General features: G+C 39.4%; 1 protein-coding gene across 8 annotated transcripts in view; it reads left to right on the top strand.

Annotated features, from left to right (window-relative positions):
- The window catches only part of ARID1B (AT-rich interaction domain 1B), a 378,713-nt gene that overhangs the window by 44,182 nt on the left and 314,459 nt on the right, over positions 1 to 20,072 (top strand). For all 8 annotated transcript variants that reach the window (XM_074368093.1, XM_074368091.1, XM_074368095.1 and 5 more), the window contains exon 2: positions 260 to 454. In XM_074368093.1, the coding sequence (XP_074224194.1) occupies positions 260 to 454 (195 nt within the window). The remainder of the gene's footprint in view (positions 1 to 259; positions 455 to 20,072) is intronic.

Genomic DNA, 20,072 nt, shown 5'->3' with positions numbered 1-20,072 from the left:
ATGCAATATCTTTCCTTGTATTGTTTGCTCCGGATCCCTCTTAATTTTAAAAAATTGCTAAAAGTAACAAAACTAAATGTCTTGTATCCACCTAGGTTTTTAAATTAATGTTCTTCTGGGTTTTATTTGTTAGATAATTGTTTTTAATATTTTCAAAAGTAAAGGTAGTTGTGTTTTTGGTGTATTTATTAGCGTAACAAACTTCCTGCCTTTGTAATAATGACTTAATAAGTCTACTTCTTCCTTAATTTCTCCACAGGGCAGCCCAATGGATCCCATGGTGATGAAGAGACCTCAGCTGTATGGGATGGGCAGCAACCCTCATTCTCAGCCACAGCAGAGCAGCCCTTACCCGGGAGGCTCCTACGGCCCCCCAGGCCCACAGCGGTACCCCATTGGCATTCAGGGTCGGACCCCAGGGGCCATGGGAGGAATGCAGTACCCACAGCAGCAGGTTTGTGCTGATTTCACTCCGCTCTCCCCCATAATTGGTTGTAGTTCTGCTTTATTTTTTACTGTCCATTGAAGGTGAGTCTTGAGAGCATTAGGAGGCATTTCACTGATTTTCTGCTTTTAATTTTCATAGTTTCTTGAAATAATCACAGGTAAAAATTTTTTTCCCCTTTCTCTTTTTAAGAAGAAAAAGTGAGCTTCTTAGCACAAAGGGGACAAAAATCCTGTTTGGTAGAACGCCTGTTATAAGCTATATTTGAAAGATGGGCCGTGTCATCATGTTGCAGCAAGTTATATAGATCTAAGTCCCAAAGTGAACTAGACTTTCTAATATTTCTGATGTCAGACAGTGTCCGATTTTGAGCTATGAATAAACTTCTTAAGGTGAAGTTTTAAGTAACTTAAAGATCTTTCTCATAAAGATGGCATCAACTTAAATTTTTTTTGTCTCCCAGAAAGTTAATTTTTGCTTTTGTTTCTTGACATATTATTTCTTCTGTACCTTTTGAAAAAGATTTCTGTAGTTCATGTAAGAGAATATGAGGTGTATCAGTTTTCTTAGGTTTTGATGGTTTTGTGTTTTTACTTAAACAAAAAAGACTTTTCTTGCTCTTAAAAAAGATCTGGTGCTTTTCCTCGTTTTTGTCTAGAATCAAGTAGTTGTCGTTACCCTAAAAGACTCTCTACGTCTAGCAATAGTAAGCCTATAGTCTCTTCGGTACTGGAGAGTATATCCTTGTTATGTAGGCCTTGGAAAAGAGTAAATTAGATTCAGACTTGTTAGAGTATTTAGTTACTAGGAACAGCAGAAGGGCTTCTGTGTAAATTCCCACTCCATGCTTTAACCTGGCTGTGCATCGGGTGATGCCCTGGGTGCTGTCCAGATCGGTCATTCCATAGTGTTGCCAGTAACCCATTCCAGAGTCTTCCAGTGCTTCCTCAGGAAGTTCTTCCCTACGTTTGACCAAAAATCATTTGTGGGGAAAAGAATTGGATAGAACGCTTGTTCTCTCTAAAGTGGATGTGGAGAATGATACATCCCACTTCATATGCTCCACTGCTGTCCTAAAAGTTCATGAATAAGTTGCATCTGAGCCTTTTCTTTCTAGAGACTGAAAATTGTCTTTCCTCTTTATCTTAGTTCATCCTTTGGTGATGTTTTTATTTTAAGGGGGTTGTGAGGAAAGATGAAAGGAACTCAGCTTTTGACTCCCAGCTTTTTGTTCCTTAAATGGCCTTCGTTATTGTCGCAAGTTCTCACTCTTTGTTTATTAAAGTTTGGCCACTCAGAATTCTAGCAGTCAGTTGCATACTTAATTGTACTCATAATTTTATTCAGTATTACTCCTTTCTTCCAGTAATATTTTGCTGCCTAGAGTAAAAATCTTTAGTTGAGGCTGCTAATTATGAGACAGAGATAATTTGTAAATGATTGAAAAGTAAGGTTAAAGTTGTGATTTTTTTTTCCTTCTTTCTCGCTCTTTTTTTTTTTAGTTTGAAAGCTAATTTTCCCTTAGTTGAGGGAAAGAAGGCTGAGGCAGCTACAGCTGAAGTGCCCTCATTCCATGCTATAGCTGATTTCATTTGGGGGCTGACAGTTCTGTATGATACTCTGGCTACAGGGAGAGAGTAGAGACAGAAAGGCAATGAGAAATAGCAGGACTAGTAGGGGAAGCTGATGCCACCACCCCCTGTTTCTGCACTTTCCTTTCCACCATACTTTCCTGAAGTGAAATATGAAAGTCATTTCAAAAGGTGCTATTCATAGCAAGCTGCTGGATGCTCCTTTACCTTTTCCTCTGAATGAGTTAAAGTCTCCTTAGAAGTTTAAGACACTGGTTTACTTTGCATTCCCAAAGTGGGACTTTAACAATAGAGTTGTGTGAGGGATGATTACCTAGGAATATTTTTTTCATTTTTTCCTTCCCAAATAGGTAAAGCTAAAACTAGAGGACATACATAGTTACATAGAATAACCTCAGATTTCTTAGGTTTTTGGTTTTATTTAATCCTGATGGCTCTTACATATTTTTGAAATCCAATAACTCTTGGCTTTGTTTGCAGGAACAAATTGATAAAGATTACCCACCAAGTATTTTAGCAAAATTTTAATTAAGATTTTAGATTAAGTATTTTACTGCTACCCGAAAGAAGTGCCTAATTCCAATTAAGCACGGATCTTTCTGACCATGAAAGGACAAGTGTATCTGGTAAGAAATTGAATGCCCTGGCTGTAAAATGTCAAACTTCCATATTAAGTTTATCATAATTGAGGGTTCTAAATAATCTTTACTGCTTTTTCACCTTTTCATGTAGTTGTAATACAGCCTTGAAGTATGTTGTATCTTGTTTTGAGATCTAAAAGGCTAAGAACTGCTAATGCATTTTTGAGTGTATGTAACATGTTTAAAGGGGGACACACAACACAGTACCAAGTTCATGTGATCAGTTAGGTGTAGGCTAATTAGTAGATTTGAAAAGAAAAAAAGAAATAGGGTTTTGGTAAAGGTTATTAGAGCACATTTATTTTGTTAGCTTTATTCTGTGTCTTTTGGTGAGGAATTTTCATTTGGTTGCTTTGTTTGTGAATTTTGGATAAGTAAATTTGGTCCACAGACAAGGTGCTGGCATAGTGATTGGTGGCTGGTCCTGTCCGTCTTCTCCAAGTGTTAATGGAGCTAGCTGAGCATTGTTGTGGTCATGGCTGCTAATGTTCTTCAGGGAAAAAGTTGAAAGATAATGATGACATTGAGTTTTTATTGAGTGGACATCACCACCTAGGCATCATTTGCTTTGGACGGCCTCCAAAGCTTCCTGTGCTTGGTTTGTGAACCTCTAATGAGCTGAATCCAGTTCATTTAATATTGCTCATATATTTCTGCAAAGGATTAAAATGCAGGAATTTAAGTTTGTAAATTGAGTTGCCCACTTACCAGCTGAGTGGTAAGTTGTCTTTGGCTCAGGGGTCACAGTTTGATTCTTGGCTGGCATTCCACTCCTGTGATAGGAATTTTAAATGAGTAGTCTGTTAGAAAGAACTGCAGTGGCTTACATGAAATTTAACATGCATAGTATCACTGCTTACTTTTTGTCTCTGAGGGTCAGGAGGAACTGGCTACTGAGTGTTTGATTTTAGTATTAACCTAGTGATTCTTGATTTGTATGGTGATAATTTTATTTTTGAAACATACTCGTGACTGGGTCTTTGAAGCATGACTGATAATAGCACATCATTTTGGTATTTATTAACTGGAACTAGACTTGTGGTCTTTCACATGCTGATTCTCTCACATCATCAGGCAAATACATGGCTAAACAGATTAGTTTTGCACGGTGCCCTAAAAACTAGTCTACTTGGGTTTCTATTGAGCTGAGAGGGGAAATGAATTTTCTATGCCTCTGTGGAGAATGTTCTGCCTCTAGGCTCCTGGAATTCAAGCCTGGGGATGGTTAACAGAGTGCACTGGTTGATTTCATCTAATATAGAGTCACACAAAGAATGTATAATCTTTAAGGGTATTAGAATCTGAGTTCTCCAGATTTTGTTTTTTTAAACTTAGACACCAGTATACCCTTTGCTGGAGCACCCTTTGCTCACGTGGGTGAGCAAATGTTTTATTTCATTTTTCTTGTCTTTTGTGATTATAATGTGTACATAGGCCTGTGCTGACTTGCTTTAAAAGAGACTTTTTCATGTAAAAGAAATAACACCCAGAAGAAATATATACCATAGCGAAGATACATTTATTTGTGTCAAGCAGATTTCAGTTATGTGGCCTGAGATTTTTCCTGAGTTATCAAGGGTTATTGAATTGATATCTTAACTGTCATTATCTTATTGTAGATGCTTGTATAACCTGATACCTGTTGGAATTATAAAACCAGGAGAAGGGAAAGAGGGCAGAGTGAGAGACTTAAGTTCATGATTGCTCTTATAATGGGAAAAGATTACTTTTTTAGTTTTTAAAAACATCTGTATTGTGAAGACCTTTGCAACAATAAGAGTATGGAGTATAATTGTTGTTTTAAAAGTTATCATGGCAAATTAAATAGAACTGAAGTTCAGATGGCTCACCTTAAAAATAACTTACCCCTTTCAGTCAAAATAACAACTGAATTAAAAACTGAGGTTCTTTTGAAAAAGACTTTAAAAATGAATAGGTGTTTGCGTTTGCATCTTTAATTCATCCTCTGCTCCCTTTGGATGTGTCTGTTTTGCTGTGTGCTTTCTGAGTAAAATATTTATTTCAGAACATAAGCATTTTATTTGGTACCATCTTAACAGCCAAAGCACTTCTTCCAATGCAAATGTTTATTTTGGCAGCAGATGTTTCTAAAAAGAGACAAACATTACAATTGTTTGGCTAAAATAAATGTTTTCTTTGGGGTTATTAAGGAGCCAAGCAAGTTCTAGGATTCCCACCTGTGTCACTTTATATTGTCAGTCTAGTCCAAGAAAAAAATTGCTTTTTAAAATATAGTTAAAATTATGTTTTGGTGTAGTTTGAACAATGTTTCTGAAAAGTATGGAAGAATGGGGTGAGGAGGACTGGTTACATACTTAAGAATTCCAGAGTTTTTGACATGAAATGTCTGTTTAGACGTATCTGAATCTGAAGTGTGAATCCAGTAGTCAGGGCTTAATTTTGGTTTTCTCTGAGAAGAGCTTAGACTTCCTATTTTTAAGGAACATAATTGGGTGTGATAGGATGAGAGAGGAAGGCTTGACTTAATGAAATAAAGGAAGGTTTAACATGATGGGGAGGAACACGTGCCTGGTGTCTGTTTTACATTCAGATTCCTAATTTTTGATAGTTTATATTCACTCAGGGACACCTACCTGTACCTGTCTATGCACACACACACTTACACACACGTCTTTTAAGCAGAACATTTGTGTGATAGTGGCATCCTGGTGTAATGAAATATATCTGTGTGTGTATATTCAATAATATATTAAACATTTATTTTACATGTATATAGATATAGACACATATAAACAAAAAACAAACCAGTAACATAAAGGTAAATCTTTTGGCCAGTAAAATAGTGAATGCCATATGATTTCTTTCTCTTGTGTTATTCACAGCATTTTTATAAATGCATGTTTTGTACTAAGAGACTTGGAGCCAAGCTGTTTTGCTTGTACACCTGAAACGTTTGGAGGTTTTTCAGCGGATTGCAAATTTGTATAAATAGTGGCCTTTTGTTGGCCACATTTTGTCTTGATTTCCTCACTTGTTCTTCATCAGTGAATATGAAGGTATTTACGGTTTACCAGCAAAATACATTTACACCTCACATTTCTGCTTCCAAGTAGATAGCAGATGCTGCTGCCTGATGCCAAAGTTCCCTGTAGATGGAGTTTTGTACCAAGAAAATACTTTTGAAAAGATTTGTAGATATGGTAATTTTTATTTGCACTTTAAAATTTAAATTTCTGGACTACTTAACTAGTTTGATTGATTTGCTTTTTATATTGTAGCTGAATTTCAACACATTTCGAAGCATTCAATGTGACATTCTTAATAGAGGTGTATCAGAAGAGATCACATTTCAGGTTAAATACAAAGTTTTAAACCTTTAGCCTTTTTCCAAAAAATGAGGAAAGACCAGGCTTTATACTTGAAAGTTTAATGAGAAAATGTGAAATGATTTCTCTTAGTTTGGAAAGTTACTTTTGTATTAGGAAGTTTATTTTGAAATATTTGTGGGGTTTTGTTTTTTTTTATCTGAACATTTACATTGTCCTAGAGATTCTAAAAATTATAGTGTACAGGTCCTATTCTCTGTTGGTCGTTTATACTATTTTGTCATTTACATATGAGTTCTGTGTATTTTACAACCTAAAATATCTGTTAAGCTTTTCTATTACATTTTAATTTTTGAGCTGTGAATCTCAAGTATATGCTTTAGGTAGCATTATAAATTATACTTGAGTATATTTTAAGTAAACTTGGTTTATTTGCTTTCATTGAAGACGCATGAAGTTGTGATATTTATGTTAAAATTTAAACAATGCAGTTAAAGCTAACAGTTCATATCGGTAAAATCAGCCACTTGCATTCCTTCAGTGCTCCCTGAGAAACAAACAGCAACAACGAAAATACCAGAAGATAAACTGAAAGTTAAACTAAGTGGCATGGCTTAGGCGAGTGGTTCTCAAGCTTTGCTGAAGGTTAGAATCTGCTACCGTGCTTTAAAACCTCCTGGATTGGATGTCCGTATCAGTGGCATCTGAATTTAAAAGCTTCCCTCTGCCTTTTTCTGAGCCCCATGGGTGACTCCCCTGTGCAGCTGGGGTTAACAGCCAGGTGACAGAGACGGAAAGTTCCTGACCTGCAGCCCTGCACCTGCTGAGAGCTTGTTCTCCAGCCCTTCCCCAGGGAGTCAGAAACTCACCACTGCTCTGAAGGGATGAAGTGTGGCCAGAACTGGAGTTGGGACAGTTTAGTCCTTGTCAATTAATGCTGAATCTGTGTGCAGTATTGGAAAAATCCGCACCTCACTCTGCTCATCTGCTGAATGACTTTGACTATAACATCTCCCAGCTTGTGTTTTCCCTTTAAGATAATTGTAAGTTAATGTCTTTTTATTTTGGTTTTAGATTTTAGAGTATTGTCATTTCAAATACAGTCTTCTGAAATTTATGGGTTGATGCTTGACAGATTGTATTAATACAGCTGCTGACCCAAATTCTTTAAAATTCTTTCTAAAGGGGAAAGAGCTATAGCTTCCTCAAAGAGTAGCAAATTGTTGCAATCAGTGCAATAAATTATTTTCTGACTTACTCTTTTTAAAGTGAAAATTTTCTCAGATAGCCTCTTTTGAATATCTGGTGTGTGTTAGATACATAGAAGTTTTTTTTTAATATGTAAAAAATCTTAAGGTTGAGCTGCTAACTTTATTTGGAGTCACAGAAAGGAATAAAGAAAGATCCAGCAATTACTTACTCATTTTACACATTAGTACTTTCTAAGTAGTTCTGAAAATAGTGTATTCTATACAACATTGGGATAAACTGTGTACAGTGCATTCTGAGTAGAAATAAGTTTTAATAAGATTTTGTTCTGTGCCTTAACTGTAACTCCTCTGTAACCTCCGCAAAGAATAGTTGGATGGCTTTGTATTTTAAAACAGGTTTTTTCCCTAAGGGTAAAATAATTTTTTTCTTTTATATAGTAGAAGGAAGTTATATTCTTTCTGGTAAAAAGTTGTTAATGACAGTTTGATTATTTTTATATGCAACAAATTTATTAAGGCCATTGGCCTTTACAGTTTTGAAAATAACTTTAATAAAGTTAAATCTGTTGTCGTGAATGGAATTAGAAAACCACTTTAGTGGAGAGAGAGGAGAAAGGGGATGGGTGGGAGCACCAGGAAGACAGATTCCAAGGGGGGAAAGCAGGAAGCGGCAGCAGCCTTGCTTTGTGGGGTTGCTGGGCGGACGCCTCACTAGCACTGGGGACCTTGCTCGGTCCAGGCTTCTCAGGCCTCTAGAGGAACGCTCTCCGTGGAGCCAGGTGTTAGAAGCTTCCTGGAAATGCTGGAGCTGAGACTTGAGTGTGGTTAGTGTGTACGTATAACATGAACATCCCTTGTCTTGCACAATCCCGAACCCAAGCTTAGTCACTGTCTACAACAGCAGGCGTTACCCCCCTTCCCATTTCCTATGAAAAAGTGTGTTCACTCTAGAAAACAGACTATTCCAAGATTTAACCAAATTGGTCTCCCTTTATTGTTGGTATTAAATCATTAAGAGCATACTTTTTTTTTTTTTTTAAACTACTAAACAGACCAGTGGAATTGGCTCTTCAGGGTTAGTCAAAGGCAAGACCCCAGGTCAAGTTCTAGGAAGACTGCAAACATTCAGAAACAAAGAGTAAGATAAATATCAACAGCAAAAAGAAAGTATTGGAATTAAAATGCAAAAACAATCTGTCATTGCTGAGGTAATTAAGTTTTACATATTGGTCCTAAGACTGAAAATATCTAGTTCTACTTGGATGGTTGTAGGAGCTGGTCCCAAGGAGAGCTGGGGACATGTCTGCTGGGAAGGGAACCAATCTAAGATGCACCACAGAAAAGACAGCCAAGCAGGGATGGTTTCCCAACTCTGAAAGTAAAAAGTTCCTTTTTAATCAATATCACCATTATCATTGCTGCCAGAGAGAACTGGGGAAAAGGAAAGGATCAGAATAATTGTTGGTCTGTGGGCTGTATGACTTCAGAATACTTCCTCAAAGGGATCAGCCAGAAAGGAGACTTCCCTTTCCTTTAATTGCTATGTTACCTTGAAATTTCCACTAAGATTTTCCCATATCCCAACAATCTAGGTATCTTCAGCATTTTTACATCTTTGGAGGGTCTCCTCAGCTTTCTGGGCATCATACAGAAATAAGACTTTCCTTCTCTACTTCCCACCTTTGTTCCTTGCCACTCATTGGAGTCTTGGAGATGAGAGGATCTTATTGCCCAGGAGTTGGCCAAATTTTGAGAGTTGGAGAGAAGCTGAAAGGCCAGAATTCTTTCCAAGTCCACTGGACTGCCCAAGAGAGCTCTCTTCCTTGTCCACTTGTATCTCTGGCTGAGTTCTGCCCCCTTCTTCTTCCTTGTTGGCTTGAAAAATAAAGGGTGGAAGGAGTGATAACGTGTAACATCACTGGTCCTGTCTTCATGACATCAGGTGTCTCACACAGCACACGCAGAGAAATTCCCAGAACGACAGGACGATTTACTACACACACGCAGCAGGTCAGGGGAGTAGTAAAGTGCAGAGTGAACAGGGAAGCAGAGGGACCCAGGAGGGAGTCCAGTTCTGACCACCACTGCCGAAAGCTGCAGAAATGGAGCCTTGAGCACTACACGGCGTGCGTGATTCCAAAGCAGGTTTGGCTGTGATGGGTCTAATCGGAAGAATTAAATCATCTGAATGCATCCTCGCAAGGGAGGCTATGAATTTGAGTTCTGAACTCATAACTGTGGGGGCAGAGCTTTTGGTTACAAAAATTTTTGTAAGGAACACTCGACAGTTCCGAAGTTTCTCCCGTGTAAAACTTTCCCTCCCCATCCTCTCCTCCTACAGTCTTCCTGACTCAAGAAATGGCAGCTTCATGCTTCTGCTTTGCTTATCCAGGCCCAAATCTCACAGTCATCCTCTGTTTCTCAGCCTTTCAATCTGTTAAATAATCCTTTCAAAATAGATCTGGAAACTGAGTACTTCTCACCACCCTCGACAGCTACCACAGCTCCCATTTGGATGATCAAGGGGACTCCAGAGTGGTCCTTCCGGAGGGTGTAAGTCAGGCTGTGGCACTGCTTCTGTGACTTCCCACTTGACTCAGGGTCCCCCAGCTCCCCTCCTCCCTCCCCACTCCTGGCGGCCCCTCCTTCTGTGCCTTTGGGTTTGTTCTCCTTTCTGCCGGGAGGCTTTGGCAGGTAAGTCTTGCTCTCTTACTGCTTCCAGCTTTCTGTTCAAATAAATGTTAGTTTGAGACGCCATCTCTGACTTTCTTAAGTAAAAGTGCACCCTCCCCCGACCCCAGGCCACTGTTCCTTCCTCCACAGCGCTTCCCCCACATGAGTGCATGTTGCTCCTATTAGGACATAAGCTCTAGACGACAGGGACTTGGTTTTCCTTGCTGCAGCCCACCATCCAGAGCAGTACATGGCCCTTCACAGGTATCTCCAGATTTAAGCGAAGGAGAGAATTTGCAGAGCTGTAGGCTCTGGCCAGCGAAGCCCACGGATCCCATGTGCAAAGGTCTGAGTGTCTCAGCAGTGTGTCTGCCACCTGTGCGTGGCTGGGCGGCAGGCTCTTGCACCTCGGCTTGGCTTTCTGAGTTTCCGGGTGAACTCGGTGCTCAGCTCCTTTGCTGATCCGGTAGGAAGCCTGCTGACAGCCTGTGAGCTGTACTTTTAACCCTGTTTTTAGACTCCTGAGGAACTTCTGATGCCTGTGGTGGTTACAACAGGGTGGCTTTCTGCTGTTGCTTACTTCTGTGTGTGTAGTGCAGGGGTTGGCGTTTCTTCTGGCTGGTCCTAGCCCCAGGAGTAAGTTGGAGACAATGGCTGCTTTCCTGCATCACGGGTGATGTTCCTCTGAATTTGCTTGTATTGAGTGCAGTACCCTAAGTAGGGGGAGGTGAGCAAAGATTCTTCAACAGAGTTGAATTGGATTTGGCGCCAGTGTGATGTGAGCTCAGCTCTTCGTCCTAACACCGGTCATCTGACATTGCTTATTGGGGAAACCCCCACCCCCCAGAATAGTTAGGATGCTGTTTATAGAAAACGGACGGTGTTCCGGTAGGGATTTACTGCCGGAGGGAAGAGAATGCCTTCACAGTGGAGGCAGAGCTCTGCCCTCATGGTGGAAGTATGAGGACTGCAAAATGGGCTGCAAGCCCTTTGTGGTGGGGGAACATTTTACATTCATGCTTATACTGGAACTCTGTAAAAGTCAGTGTTTATTTATGGAAAAAAAAAAAAACCTTATATGTGACATTTCAGTTCTCCATAAGTGTAACTGATAAGTTGAACTCAGTGTTCTTAGTAGACATGCCTTGTGGGGCCAGTGCGCTTCTGTAGAGTTTAGCTTTAACAAAGGGTGTGTTACAGAGAGATTTGGAGCTGTTTCCCTTATGCCCACGCTGCACTGTAACTTGTTTCCAGGAGCAGAGGTCATGGCTACCCCTAGAATGAGTTATACCTAGAAGTAAAGAAAGGTCATGTAGATTGAATTTTTAAAAATTATTGCTCTCTGGTTTCTTCTAGCTGAGGATGTATGATAGATGAGTAATTTTCACTTTTAAGGAAGGACAAGAATTTAGTGCTTCCTGTAGATGTTGCCTCATCAGCCTCCTCCTCCTCTTCCTCCTCTTCTCGGGCCCATTTTCTTATTTGTAAATTGAGAGACATGGTCACTAGGGGACATCGGTAGCAATTGTTGTGCCAGGTATTATGCTAAGTACTTTTACATTAAACTCATTTAATCCTTGCCTCGCTTCTATTTACCTCCATTGTACAGACAATAATAATAGCAAATGTTTCTCAAGGGCTTCTCCGTCAGACACTGTTTTACTTGCTTTACATGGATCAACTCACTCAGTCCTCATGACAGCCTTCCGAGGTGGGTGTTATGATCCTGAGTTTATGGATGAGGAAACCGAGGGAAGAAAGGTTAGCCAGCTTGCTCAAATGTACGTGCTTACTCAGCGGCAGGGAAAGGACTTCCGACTCTTGACACGTTAATCCTGGGCCCGTGCTAGCACGACGTCTTATGATTCCGGTAAAACCGGAATGATTCTCACCACTGAGGCTAGAATTCATTTAATTTTTTTGAATAATAAGACTGATTATAATTAAGGTAGCCTCATTTTGACATTGAATATTAGTTTCATGGAAAGTCCTTTGTAAGTTTTACCAAGTTGAAATTTAAATGTTACATACCATGTCTATCACACTTGGAGTTTTTTTTTTTAAATTGAGGTGAAATTCACATAACATAAAATTAACCATTTTAAACTGTACGATCCATTTAGTACCTTCACGGTTATGTGCAACCATCACCTCTGTCTAGTCCCAAAACACTTCTGTCTCCACCAAGTGAGACCCCTGTTACCCAATAAGCATTCATTTCCTAGTTCCTCCTCCTCACAGGTCCCCTCTCTCTGGCAGCCAGTAACCCGTTTTCTGTCTCTATGGATTACCTCTTTTGGATATTTCATTTAAATCTAATCATATAATGCGTGAGCTTTTGTGTCTGGCTACTTCTCTCCCTGTACATAATGCTTTCAGTGTTCCTCCCTGTGGTAGCATGTATCAATGCTTCATTTGTTTTTTTGGCTGAATATTATTCCACTGTGTGGATAATACCACATTTTGTATATCTTTCATCTGTTGATAGACATTGGGTCATTTCTACTTTTTAGCTATTGTAAATAGTGCTATTATAAACATTTGTGTATAAGTCTTTGTTAGAATGCCTGTTTCCAGTTCTTTTGGGTATACACCTAGAAGTCGAGTTGCTAAGTCATATGATAATTCTATATTTAACTCTTTAAAGAACTTCCAGACTGTTTTCCACAGCAGCTGTACCATTTTACATTAGAATCATAGGATTTTAACATTGGTCTGGTATTTGCTGAGGCCAGGGCATCTTACCAAACAAACCCTTTCTGTATATCATTTCATATGATTCTCGCCAAATCTATGAGGTAGGTAATACTACTCACTTTACTAGAAGGGAGACAAAGCAGTGCAGTAGCTTGCCTGAGGTCCTAGAGCAGAAGCAGGGGGTCCTTTCCCCGTTAGGTAGTGAATCCTTAAAGACCATCCAGCCTAGGGCTTCTTTGTGGGCCGCACATGCCGCTAGTGTTGGGCAGGATCAGTTTGGGTGGCATGTATACACAGCGTTAAATAACGTTGGGCTACATAGTAAGAATTCTCTTATACATCTTGTCTTTCTTATGAACTGAGGTATGCTCTAACAGCATTCCAGAACTTCATAGCCCCTGCTGCCCATTCTTCATTTCCTAAAAAATTGGTATCAGTCTAAGAACCTTGGGCAGGCATCATTACCCAGTTAGAATGTAATCAAAATGTATTGTCTTCATAATATTTATTCTAGTGATCTTCTGTTTATGGCAAGTAATACTGGTGTTCTATCTATAGTAGCAAATACAAAGTTTTCTTTTAAAATAAAATTATTTGAATTTAAAAAAGTGATTCATTAAAAAAAAAAACGGCTCATACTGTAAGCTGAGTTTACTCACTTCCAGTTTAACTCAGCACACATACTGGATGTCTGCTATGTGTTCTATACTGCATGGGGCACTGGGGAATATAAAGATGAGGATAACCAGGTCTTTGTTCCTGAGATGCTCTGCAGGTAGGTAAGTTGAATGGTACGTAGTGAGTGCAGGTGTTGATGTTTAACCTGGTGCTAGGGTGCTGTGAACGCTTCACTAGGTGGGGGTTGGGAGGGGGACGTGGGAGAGAGTGTTAGACTTTATGTGTTCATATAGACTGATCCTAATTATAACAGGTCCCTGCTGAATTTTAAAAATTGATACCATTATCTATACATTCATTTAATTTGCTTTTTAAATAATTTTTTTTCGTTTATTGAATTAAGAGAAAATTAAGGTCTTTAATAGTTTGATCACTTAGTTGTCACAGACATTTATTGATAACTGTAAGAACAATTATACGTTCAAGGAAAGGCAAGTATATAGGTACTTAGAAGATGGTGTGCTGAGTGAGTGCTTGTAGTGAAGATTTGGATAACATGCTCCAGGAACAAGTAAAGCTGCATGGGTAGGGGAGGCAGCTTCCTGGAATAGGTCAGATTAGACCTGGATCTTGGAGTAGGAGTTTGCTGGGTCTGGGAGACGAAAGTGGGGGTGCTTTGCAGTTCAGTTAGGCTCTAAGGGGCTTTTTAAATTAATTTTTAAGTTTTTTCACATTTTAAGTTTTCACAAGCATAGAATTTAACTTTTGCCTCCAAATTTTCCTTTCATCTTTGCCAATCTTGGTGCTTTGATGGATCAGTTCAGAAAGCACCAGGGCTCCTGCATGAAGGCTGGCTGGATCTTGTTTGATTTTTAAGAGGAGAAGCTGCCTCCCCTTGCTTCGGCTTCTGGAATGGAGAACATTACTAAGCTATTCATGTATCAAGAGGAGGCAGAAACATAATGTTTATCTGTAAACATTGTTTTAATAAGTAGGCCTTTTAAAATGGCCTATGCTTTCTAGTAACCTTATTTTCTTCTGCCTCAGAGATTATGTAGAACTGTCTGCATCATACAGTTACACCTCTGTGGCAGTTAAGTTTATACCCTAGCAAAGAACCTGTGCAGTCCACAGTGCTGATGAGTTTTGCTTTTAGAAGTAGGAAGCTGCCAAAAATCTAAAGTAGTATTCAGATAATATAATCATACTCTGAACTTTTATTCTGGTGTGTTTAACTAGATGAATGATGATATGGAAATATATAAAGAAGCTAAGTTTTGAATAAAAACTTAAACATTGTTTATCGTCCTCTTTAAATGAGCTTACTAGTTGACTTTTATGTTCGTCTCTGACCTCTGCTTTTATCAACAGGAATGTAACAACACTACACCTCTCATCAGTTTTTCTGATTGTTGCCAGTTTCATGTTGTTATTGCCCTTGATAACATATTTTAGGGCATCTTTTCTTGTTTACCTTATTAGTATTTTTATTAGTATTCATTATATTGTTCTCATATTAATGACAAGATGTAAGACTGGCATATGTGATTATTAAAAGTTACCCGGAAATCCAGAGCCACACATGAAATTAAGTCAAATAATTTCTTTTCAGGGTAAATCTGTAAGGGATGACTTACCTTGTTTTACGCTGATTACCTTATCCTAAGTCTAAATATGAGTAAGGAAGGTTGCAAATCCTTGTGAACTCTAGTGACTCATTTGCCATTTGGAAAACTAAATATGAACTTAAGTTTTGATGGCTTTGCCAAAGATGCGCATTTTAAACACTCCTACAGATAATGTATAGTTGCAATACCCAGTAAATTAATTACAAAGATTATATTGGAAAGGATGCCAGTGTCAGTGTCAGTATTAGCAAATGTTCTCTTGTTGCCATTGCTCTTTTACTTTGCTTAGTGTGGTTCTGGTGTATGGACTGCGGGGTCAGTTGATTGGGCAGTGTAGCTGAGCCCAGCAGTTTTTTCTTAGTGAATTATCACATTCATTCTGAAGGATCTTTCCTCTTTCTATTTAAAAATGAGTGCATGCTGTCAAAAATAATATCACAGATATTTAATGTTGGTTGGCATTTGGCTGAAGAGGGCCCACAGCGTGCCCATCAGGCAATATAAAGGGCCTGCCATGGAGAGGCTTGCAGGCTAGTGGAGGAGGCAGGTACAGTGAAAAGGTAAAAATTTCCTCAATAATATGTGTATAGACTTGAAATAAAAGCATTACAAGGCTTCTTGAAAAAATACCAATGCCTTCTTTGCCTCCTTGACTATGAGTTCCGTTTCCTGGAGGCCATTTTCAGCTCTTCATGTTTTATTCTGGTTCTTAAATCCATTTCTAAATGACATAATTATGTTGCTATTTTTTCTTTTTTTCAAAATTAGACTGTATCCATTAATTTTAACTATGTAAAAGTTACCTCTTTTACACTGTCCTGCCTTACAATTCCCTTTCCTTTTCTTGTCCCGTTAAGGCTAAATCAGCATTCAGTGTTTACATTAAGAGGGCTATATAAATGCCTGCAGTTGAGACATAAGCTGTGAATATATTTCCTTAATATACAACTTTTATTATCCTGGAGTTGATAATTGCCTCATTGGTTTACTTTTGAAAAATGTATATGTAATCATTTTATCCTCCTCTTGTGATAGAACTGTACAGTTCCTCTCAAGAAGGTGGAACTCATCAGTTACCAACTCTGTTGAATGTTTTTCAAGTTCGTGGATGTCCACCATTTGGCCATTTGTTGAATAGCTATTTTATGTTTGGAGAAATGCCCAAGTTTAAAAGCTCTGCCTCTCCAGTTTAGAATTCAGAACTCAAAAATAGCTTTCCTTGCAGCTAGGATGCATTCAGATGATTTAAATTCTTTCAGACTGACCATGGCAGATTTTGATCTAGAATGAAGCATGTTGCTTTTTCCAAATTTCTGTGGCTTTCGGCAGGCAGCAGTTGAGTCCCTGGTCAGAACTGGAATTCCTCTGCCTTGTTCTCCGTTCTTACTCTGTTAGGCTCATGACCTGCTGCGTATGTGTAGTAAAATTTCCCTTAACTATCATTCTTAGAATTACCTTGGCCTCAAACTCAATTTTCTGAATCCATGTCTTCAGGTATTTCCTCATTTTAGTGGGGTATGTTCTTTAGAAGTTTCTTAAGAAGGGTGCAGGAGAGGAAAGTTTCCCTGCATGTCAGAAAGATGCCATTTCTACCATCACACTTGATTGGTTGGTTGGTTGCGTATAGAATTCTAGATTGGAAATAATTTTCTTCAAAAGCTATTGTTCCATTGTCATCTAAGCTTTGAGTATTTCTGTTGAGAAATCCAGTGCCTCATCTTTTATATGTCACCTATTTTTTTCCTCTTTGGTAACTTTAGAAGCTTTTTATTTCTTGGATTCTAAGATAGTGATGAACCTTGGAGTTGGTATTTTTCTGTTCATTTTGCTGGACCAGTCCAGTGTGAAACTCAGTTCTGGGAATTTTTTGGAAAGGGGGACTGTCATTTCTTTATTAATTTCCTCATCTTGATCTTCTCTGCTCTTACTATCTAGAACTCTTGTTAGTTGGGTGTTAGAAATACTAGATTGATTATTATTATTTCTTAAGCTTTTTCTTCAGTCCCTTTTTCATCTCTGTCTTTTTTGTTCTATTTCTTGGTAGATAGTCTGAATTTGGTTTCCAGTCCCTCTTATGAATTTTTAGTTTTTGTTATCGTAGTTTCACAAACTACTTTTATCTGCTTATTTGCCTTGTTAAAAATGCCATCTTACTTTCCACAAACTTACTTTTGTCTGCTTATTTGCCTTTTTAAAACTGCCATCTTATTCTTATCTTATGGATACAGTAGCTTATCTCACTGAAGATCATTTTAGGACCTTTGTTTTTGAAGATCTGCTCTGTAGTTCTCTTTGTCTGTTTCCTTTGAGTCCTTACTATCTTTACCTACTGTCTTACCTGTTGGAGGCTTTCTTGAAATCTCTGGCATAGCAGTTTGGTGCACATGGACACTGAGAACTGATAAGAGTGCTCTGTGTCCTGGGGCAGGTGTGCCACGGTGGGTCTGGGTGATGCGGAGGGGATCAGACCGTTTCGTTTGAGAACCCTCAAATGTTGTTATCTGTATTCTCCCCTCCCCCCAGAAACTCATCCAGTGAGGCCATCAGGGCGTCTGGAGGCCAATGTGTGTGTGTGTGCGCACGTGTGTTTGTGTTGTGTGTGTATTTTCCACTTAATCCTCTCTTTTCCATTGACTCCTCCACTGCCAGCCTCTCCAGATGGTAATCCTCTTGACTTCTGACAGGATTGGGGTGACGATTAGGAAGGAGGGAGCTCTGAATTCTTCTTTACAGATATTTCATCCAGCCCCCTGCCACCCTCTGATTCCTGAGTCTTTGGGGTTCTGAGCTTTAATTAGTTTCCTTCTTATCTTCTCACCTAGAACAAATTAAAACTTTAATTATCGCTTGTCTGTCTGCTTTTCTCCTTCCAAAAATTTTTTGACCTCTCTTACCTGCTGTCATCTCATCTTAGGCTTTCTTTGTCCTTGTGGATTTATAGTTTAAAACAATTCCTTTACCCTTATTTTAAGGGGGTTCTATGAGGGAGTAGAGAGAAACATGGTTATTTAATCTGACATATTTACTGGAAATCTCCATAAAAACATCTTTAATAAAGCAGTTTTTTCCGTACCAATGTGTTGTCAACTTTAAGAGGTTTTCACAGTGTGCTACCTGATAATACACTAGACTTTTCAGTGGCTCAAGGAATTTGTAGGCTAAGAATAAACCTATGAATAAATGAATTGAACAGCACAACTGGAGTGTCCTCTGGTTGGCATGGAGCCTGGCCTGAGGAGGCTGTGTGAGGCGGGGGTGGCCTTTGTTTAGATTAGCCAGGAAAAGCCTCATGGAATTCAGGAAGTGCTGCTGGGGGAAAATGATCTCCCCAGCTGTGTTTAGGACCGAGCGAAAGGGAGGTCGGAAGTAGGAAGGCCTGTGAGGCTCCCTCACACCATCCAGAGGAGAAATCAGTGCCTCTGTCTGGAGAGAAGTTTCCCAGTGAAGGGGAACTAAGAGGAGAGGCTAGTTGAGAGAGGTGATGTGAAGGGGAAAAAAAAATCAGAGGTTAACTGCATATGAGAGCAGACATTTTAATGACATTTAGTTCAAAGATGATCTTAATTTTTTCAGTTTTAAGGATACGTTGCAAGTGAATACAGTCTGTAATAAAATTATTAATGCAAATCTACAAGTAGATAACATTTTTCTGGTTGCCCTTTGCTTTTAAGAGAAAAAACAGCAAGTTAAATAAAATGCTTTAATAAGCTTATATTTAGAAAGAAATACCTGACTGTAGACCTGGGCCTTTGCAAACTCTGGGTGCCGTCCGCCTGCGGGGAGCAGCAGCAGTCCTCCCCCACCTGCACCCTGGAAGCCTCCCGAGGGTCCAGGAGACCCAGCAGTAAAGGGGAGGTGGCTGTGTTTGGAGCCCCACTCTCCTGCCTCCCCCTTGTCCTGCTGTTGTGCAGTCCTGCTTTCCAAACTGAGAGTTAGAGTCATGACAGAGACTTCTGAGAACCTGCAGTTCTCAAAGAAAGATGAAATGGGGTTCATTTAAGGCAGAAAACTTTACTAACGTCTATGTTTACATGTAATTTTTCACAATAAAGGATGAAACTAAAAGTACTTTCTGATTAATACTTATTTACCCAGAGAATTACCTGAACTGTGGCAGCGTGTCCTTGAGCACGTCAGCATTTTGACTGTGATCTTGCTGCGTTTGAGTTCTGTCTGAAGGAACAGCCTCATGGTATCTGTATGTGTGGCCTGGTAACGAGACCAGTGTGAAGCTAAGAACAGCAGCAGCAAAGTGTTAGAGTAATTATAACAAAAGTCGAGTCTGTAGCCTTCCGTGTCAGGAATAAAGAAGAAGGGTCGGGTTTATTTGGCCAGTGTTTGGTGTTTGCGTTGCCGTTGATATAACTGTACATATGGTCTTTCAGAGAGATTGTGCCTTTCACAGTGAAGTATCTGCCCACTTCTGTCAGCTCTCACGAATGTTATCTTTTTATGTCTCCATCACTATTAAATCACTGATTGGTAATTAGGATACTTCTGGGAAAAAAATCTTACATATCGACCACCATCCTGGCTGGAGGTGGTTGTGGTTCTTCCCTGAACGTTTTGGTGCCCTGGTGTTGGCCTCATCCTCAGGCCCTCTTAAATTAAAAATACCGGTGTGTGGTCTTGCCAGCTGGCCAGAGGCCAGGCTTTTTATAGCCTTGTCTGGCCTGGGAATGGAGCTTAGCACTGAGGGGAGGTGTGGGAGTGGCCTTGTGGGTAGGGTCTTCTCTGGCTTGGGAGGCCCTGCTGCCATCCTGTCTTAGCCCTGTCATCCTAAATAAAATACATCTGTAATCTGATACCAAACCCCCTCTCCCCATGCCTTTTGGTAAGATGTTTGTTAAACTAACCAAGGAGACAACTTGAAGTAAGATTTCCCATTATTTTTGAAGCCTGTTGTACCATCTGCTAGGGAGAAACTTTGCTGCCTAAGTACATATATTTTTACTAATTAATGAGCACCAGGTTCCTAGCGAAACATGTTTATTAAATGTCAACAACTTGGGGACATTTAGTCTTCATTTTTGGTCTCCGTGTCCAGTGGCATTTTTCCTAAATTATGTCCAGAATTTCCTTGGGATTATGCATGCTGCTTTTTATTCTAAGTTGTTGCTTGCAATTTCCTGTGATTTATTTTCATAGTTCTTCCTCCTCCTCCCCTAACAATATCTAGAAAACCATTTTTATCTTTTCTCCCTACCATTTTTCCTGGATGCCATTTCATACACGAAAACCATAAGGTTAAAGTAATAA

This window comes from Camelus bactrianus, chromosome 8 (assembly GCF_048773025.1).
Source record: "Camelus bactrianus isolate YW-2024 breed Bactrian camel chromosome 8, ASM4877302v1, whole genome shotgun sequence".
NCBI lineage: Eukaryota > Metazoa > Chordata > Mammalia > Artiodactyla > Camelidae > Camelus > Camelus bactrianus.
The sequence above is the reverse complement of the archived record's forward strand: the minus strand, read 5'-3'. Positions and strand labels throughout refer to the sequence as shown.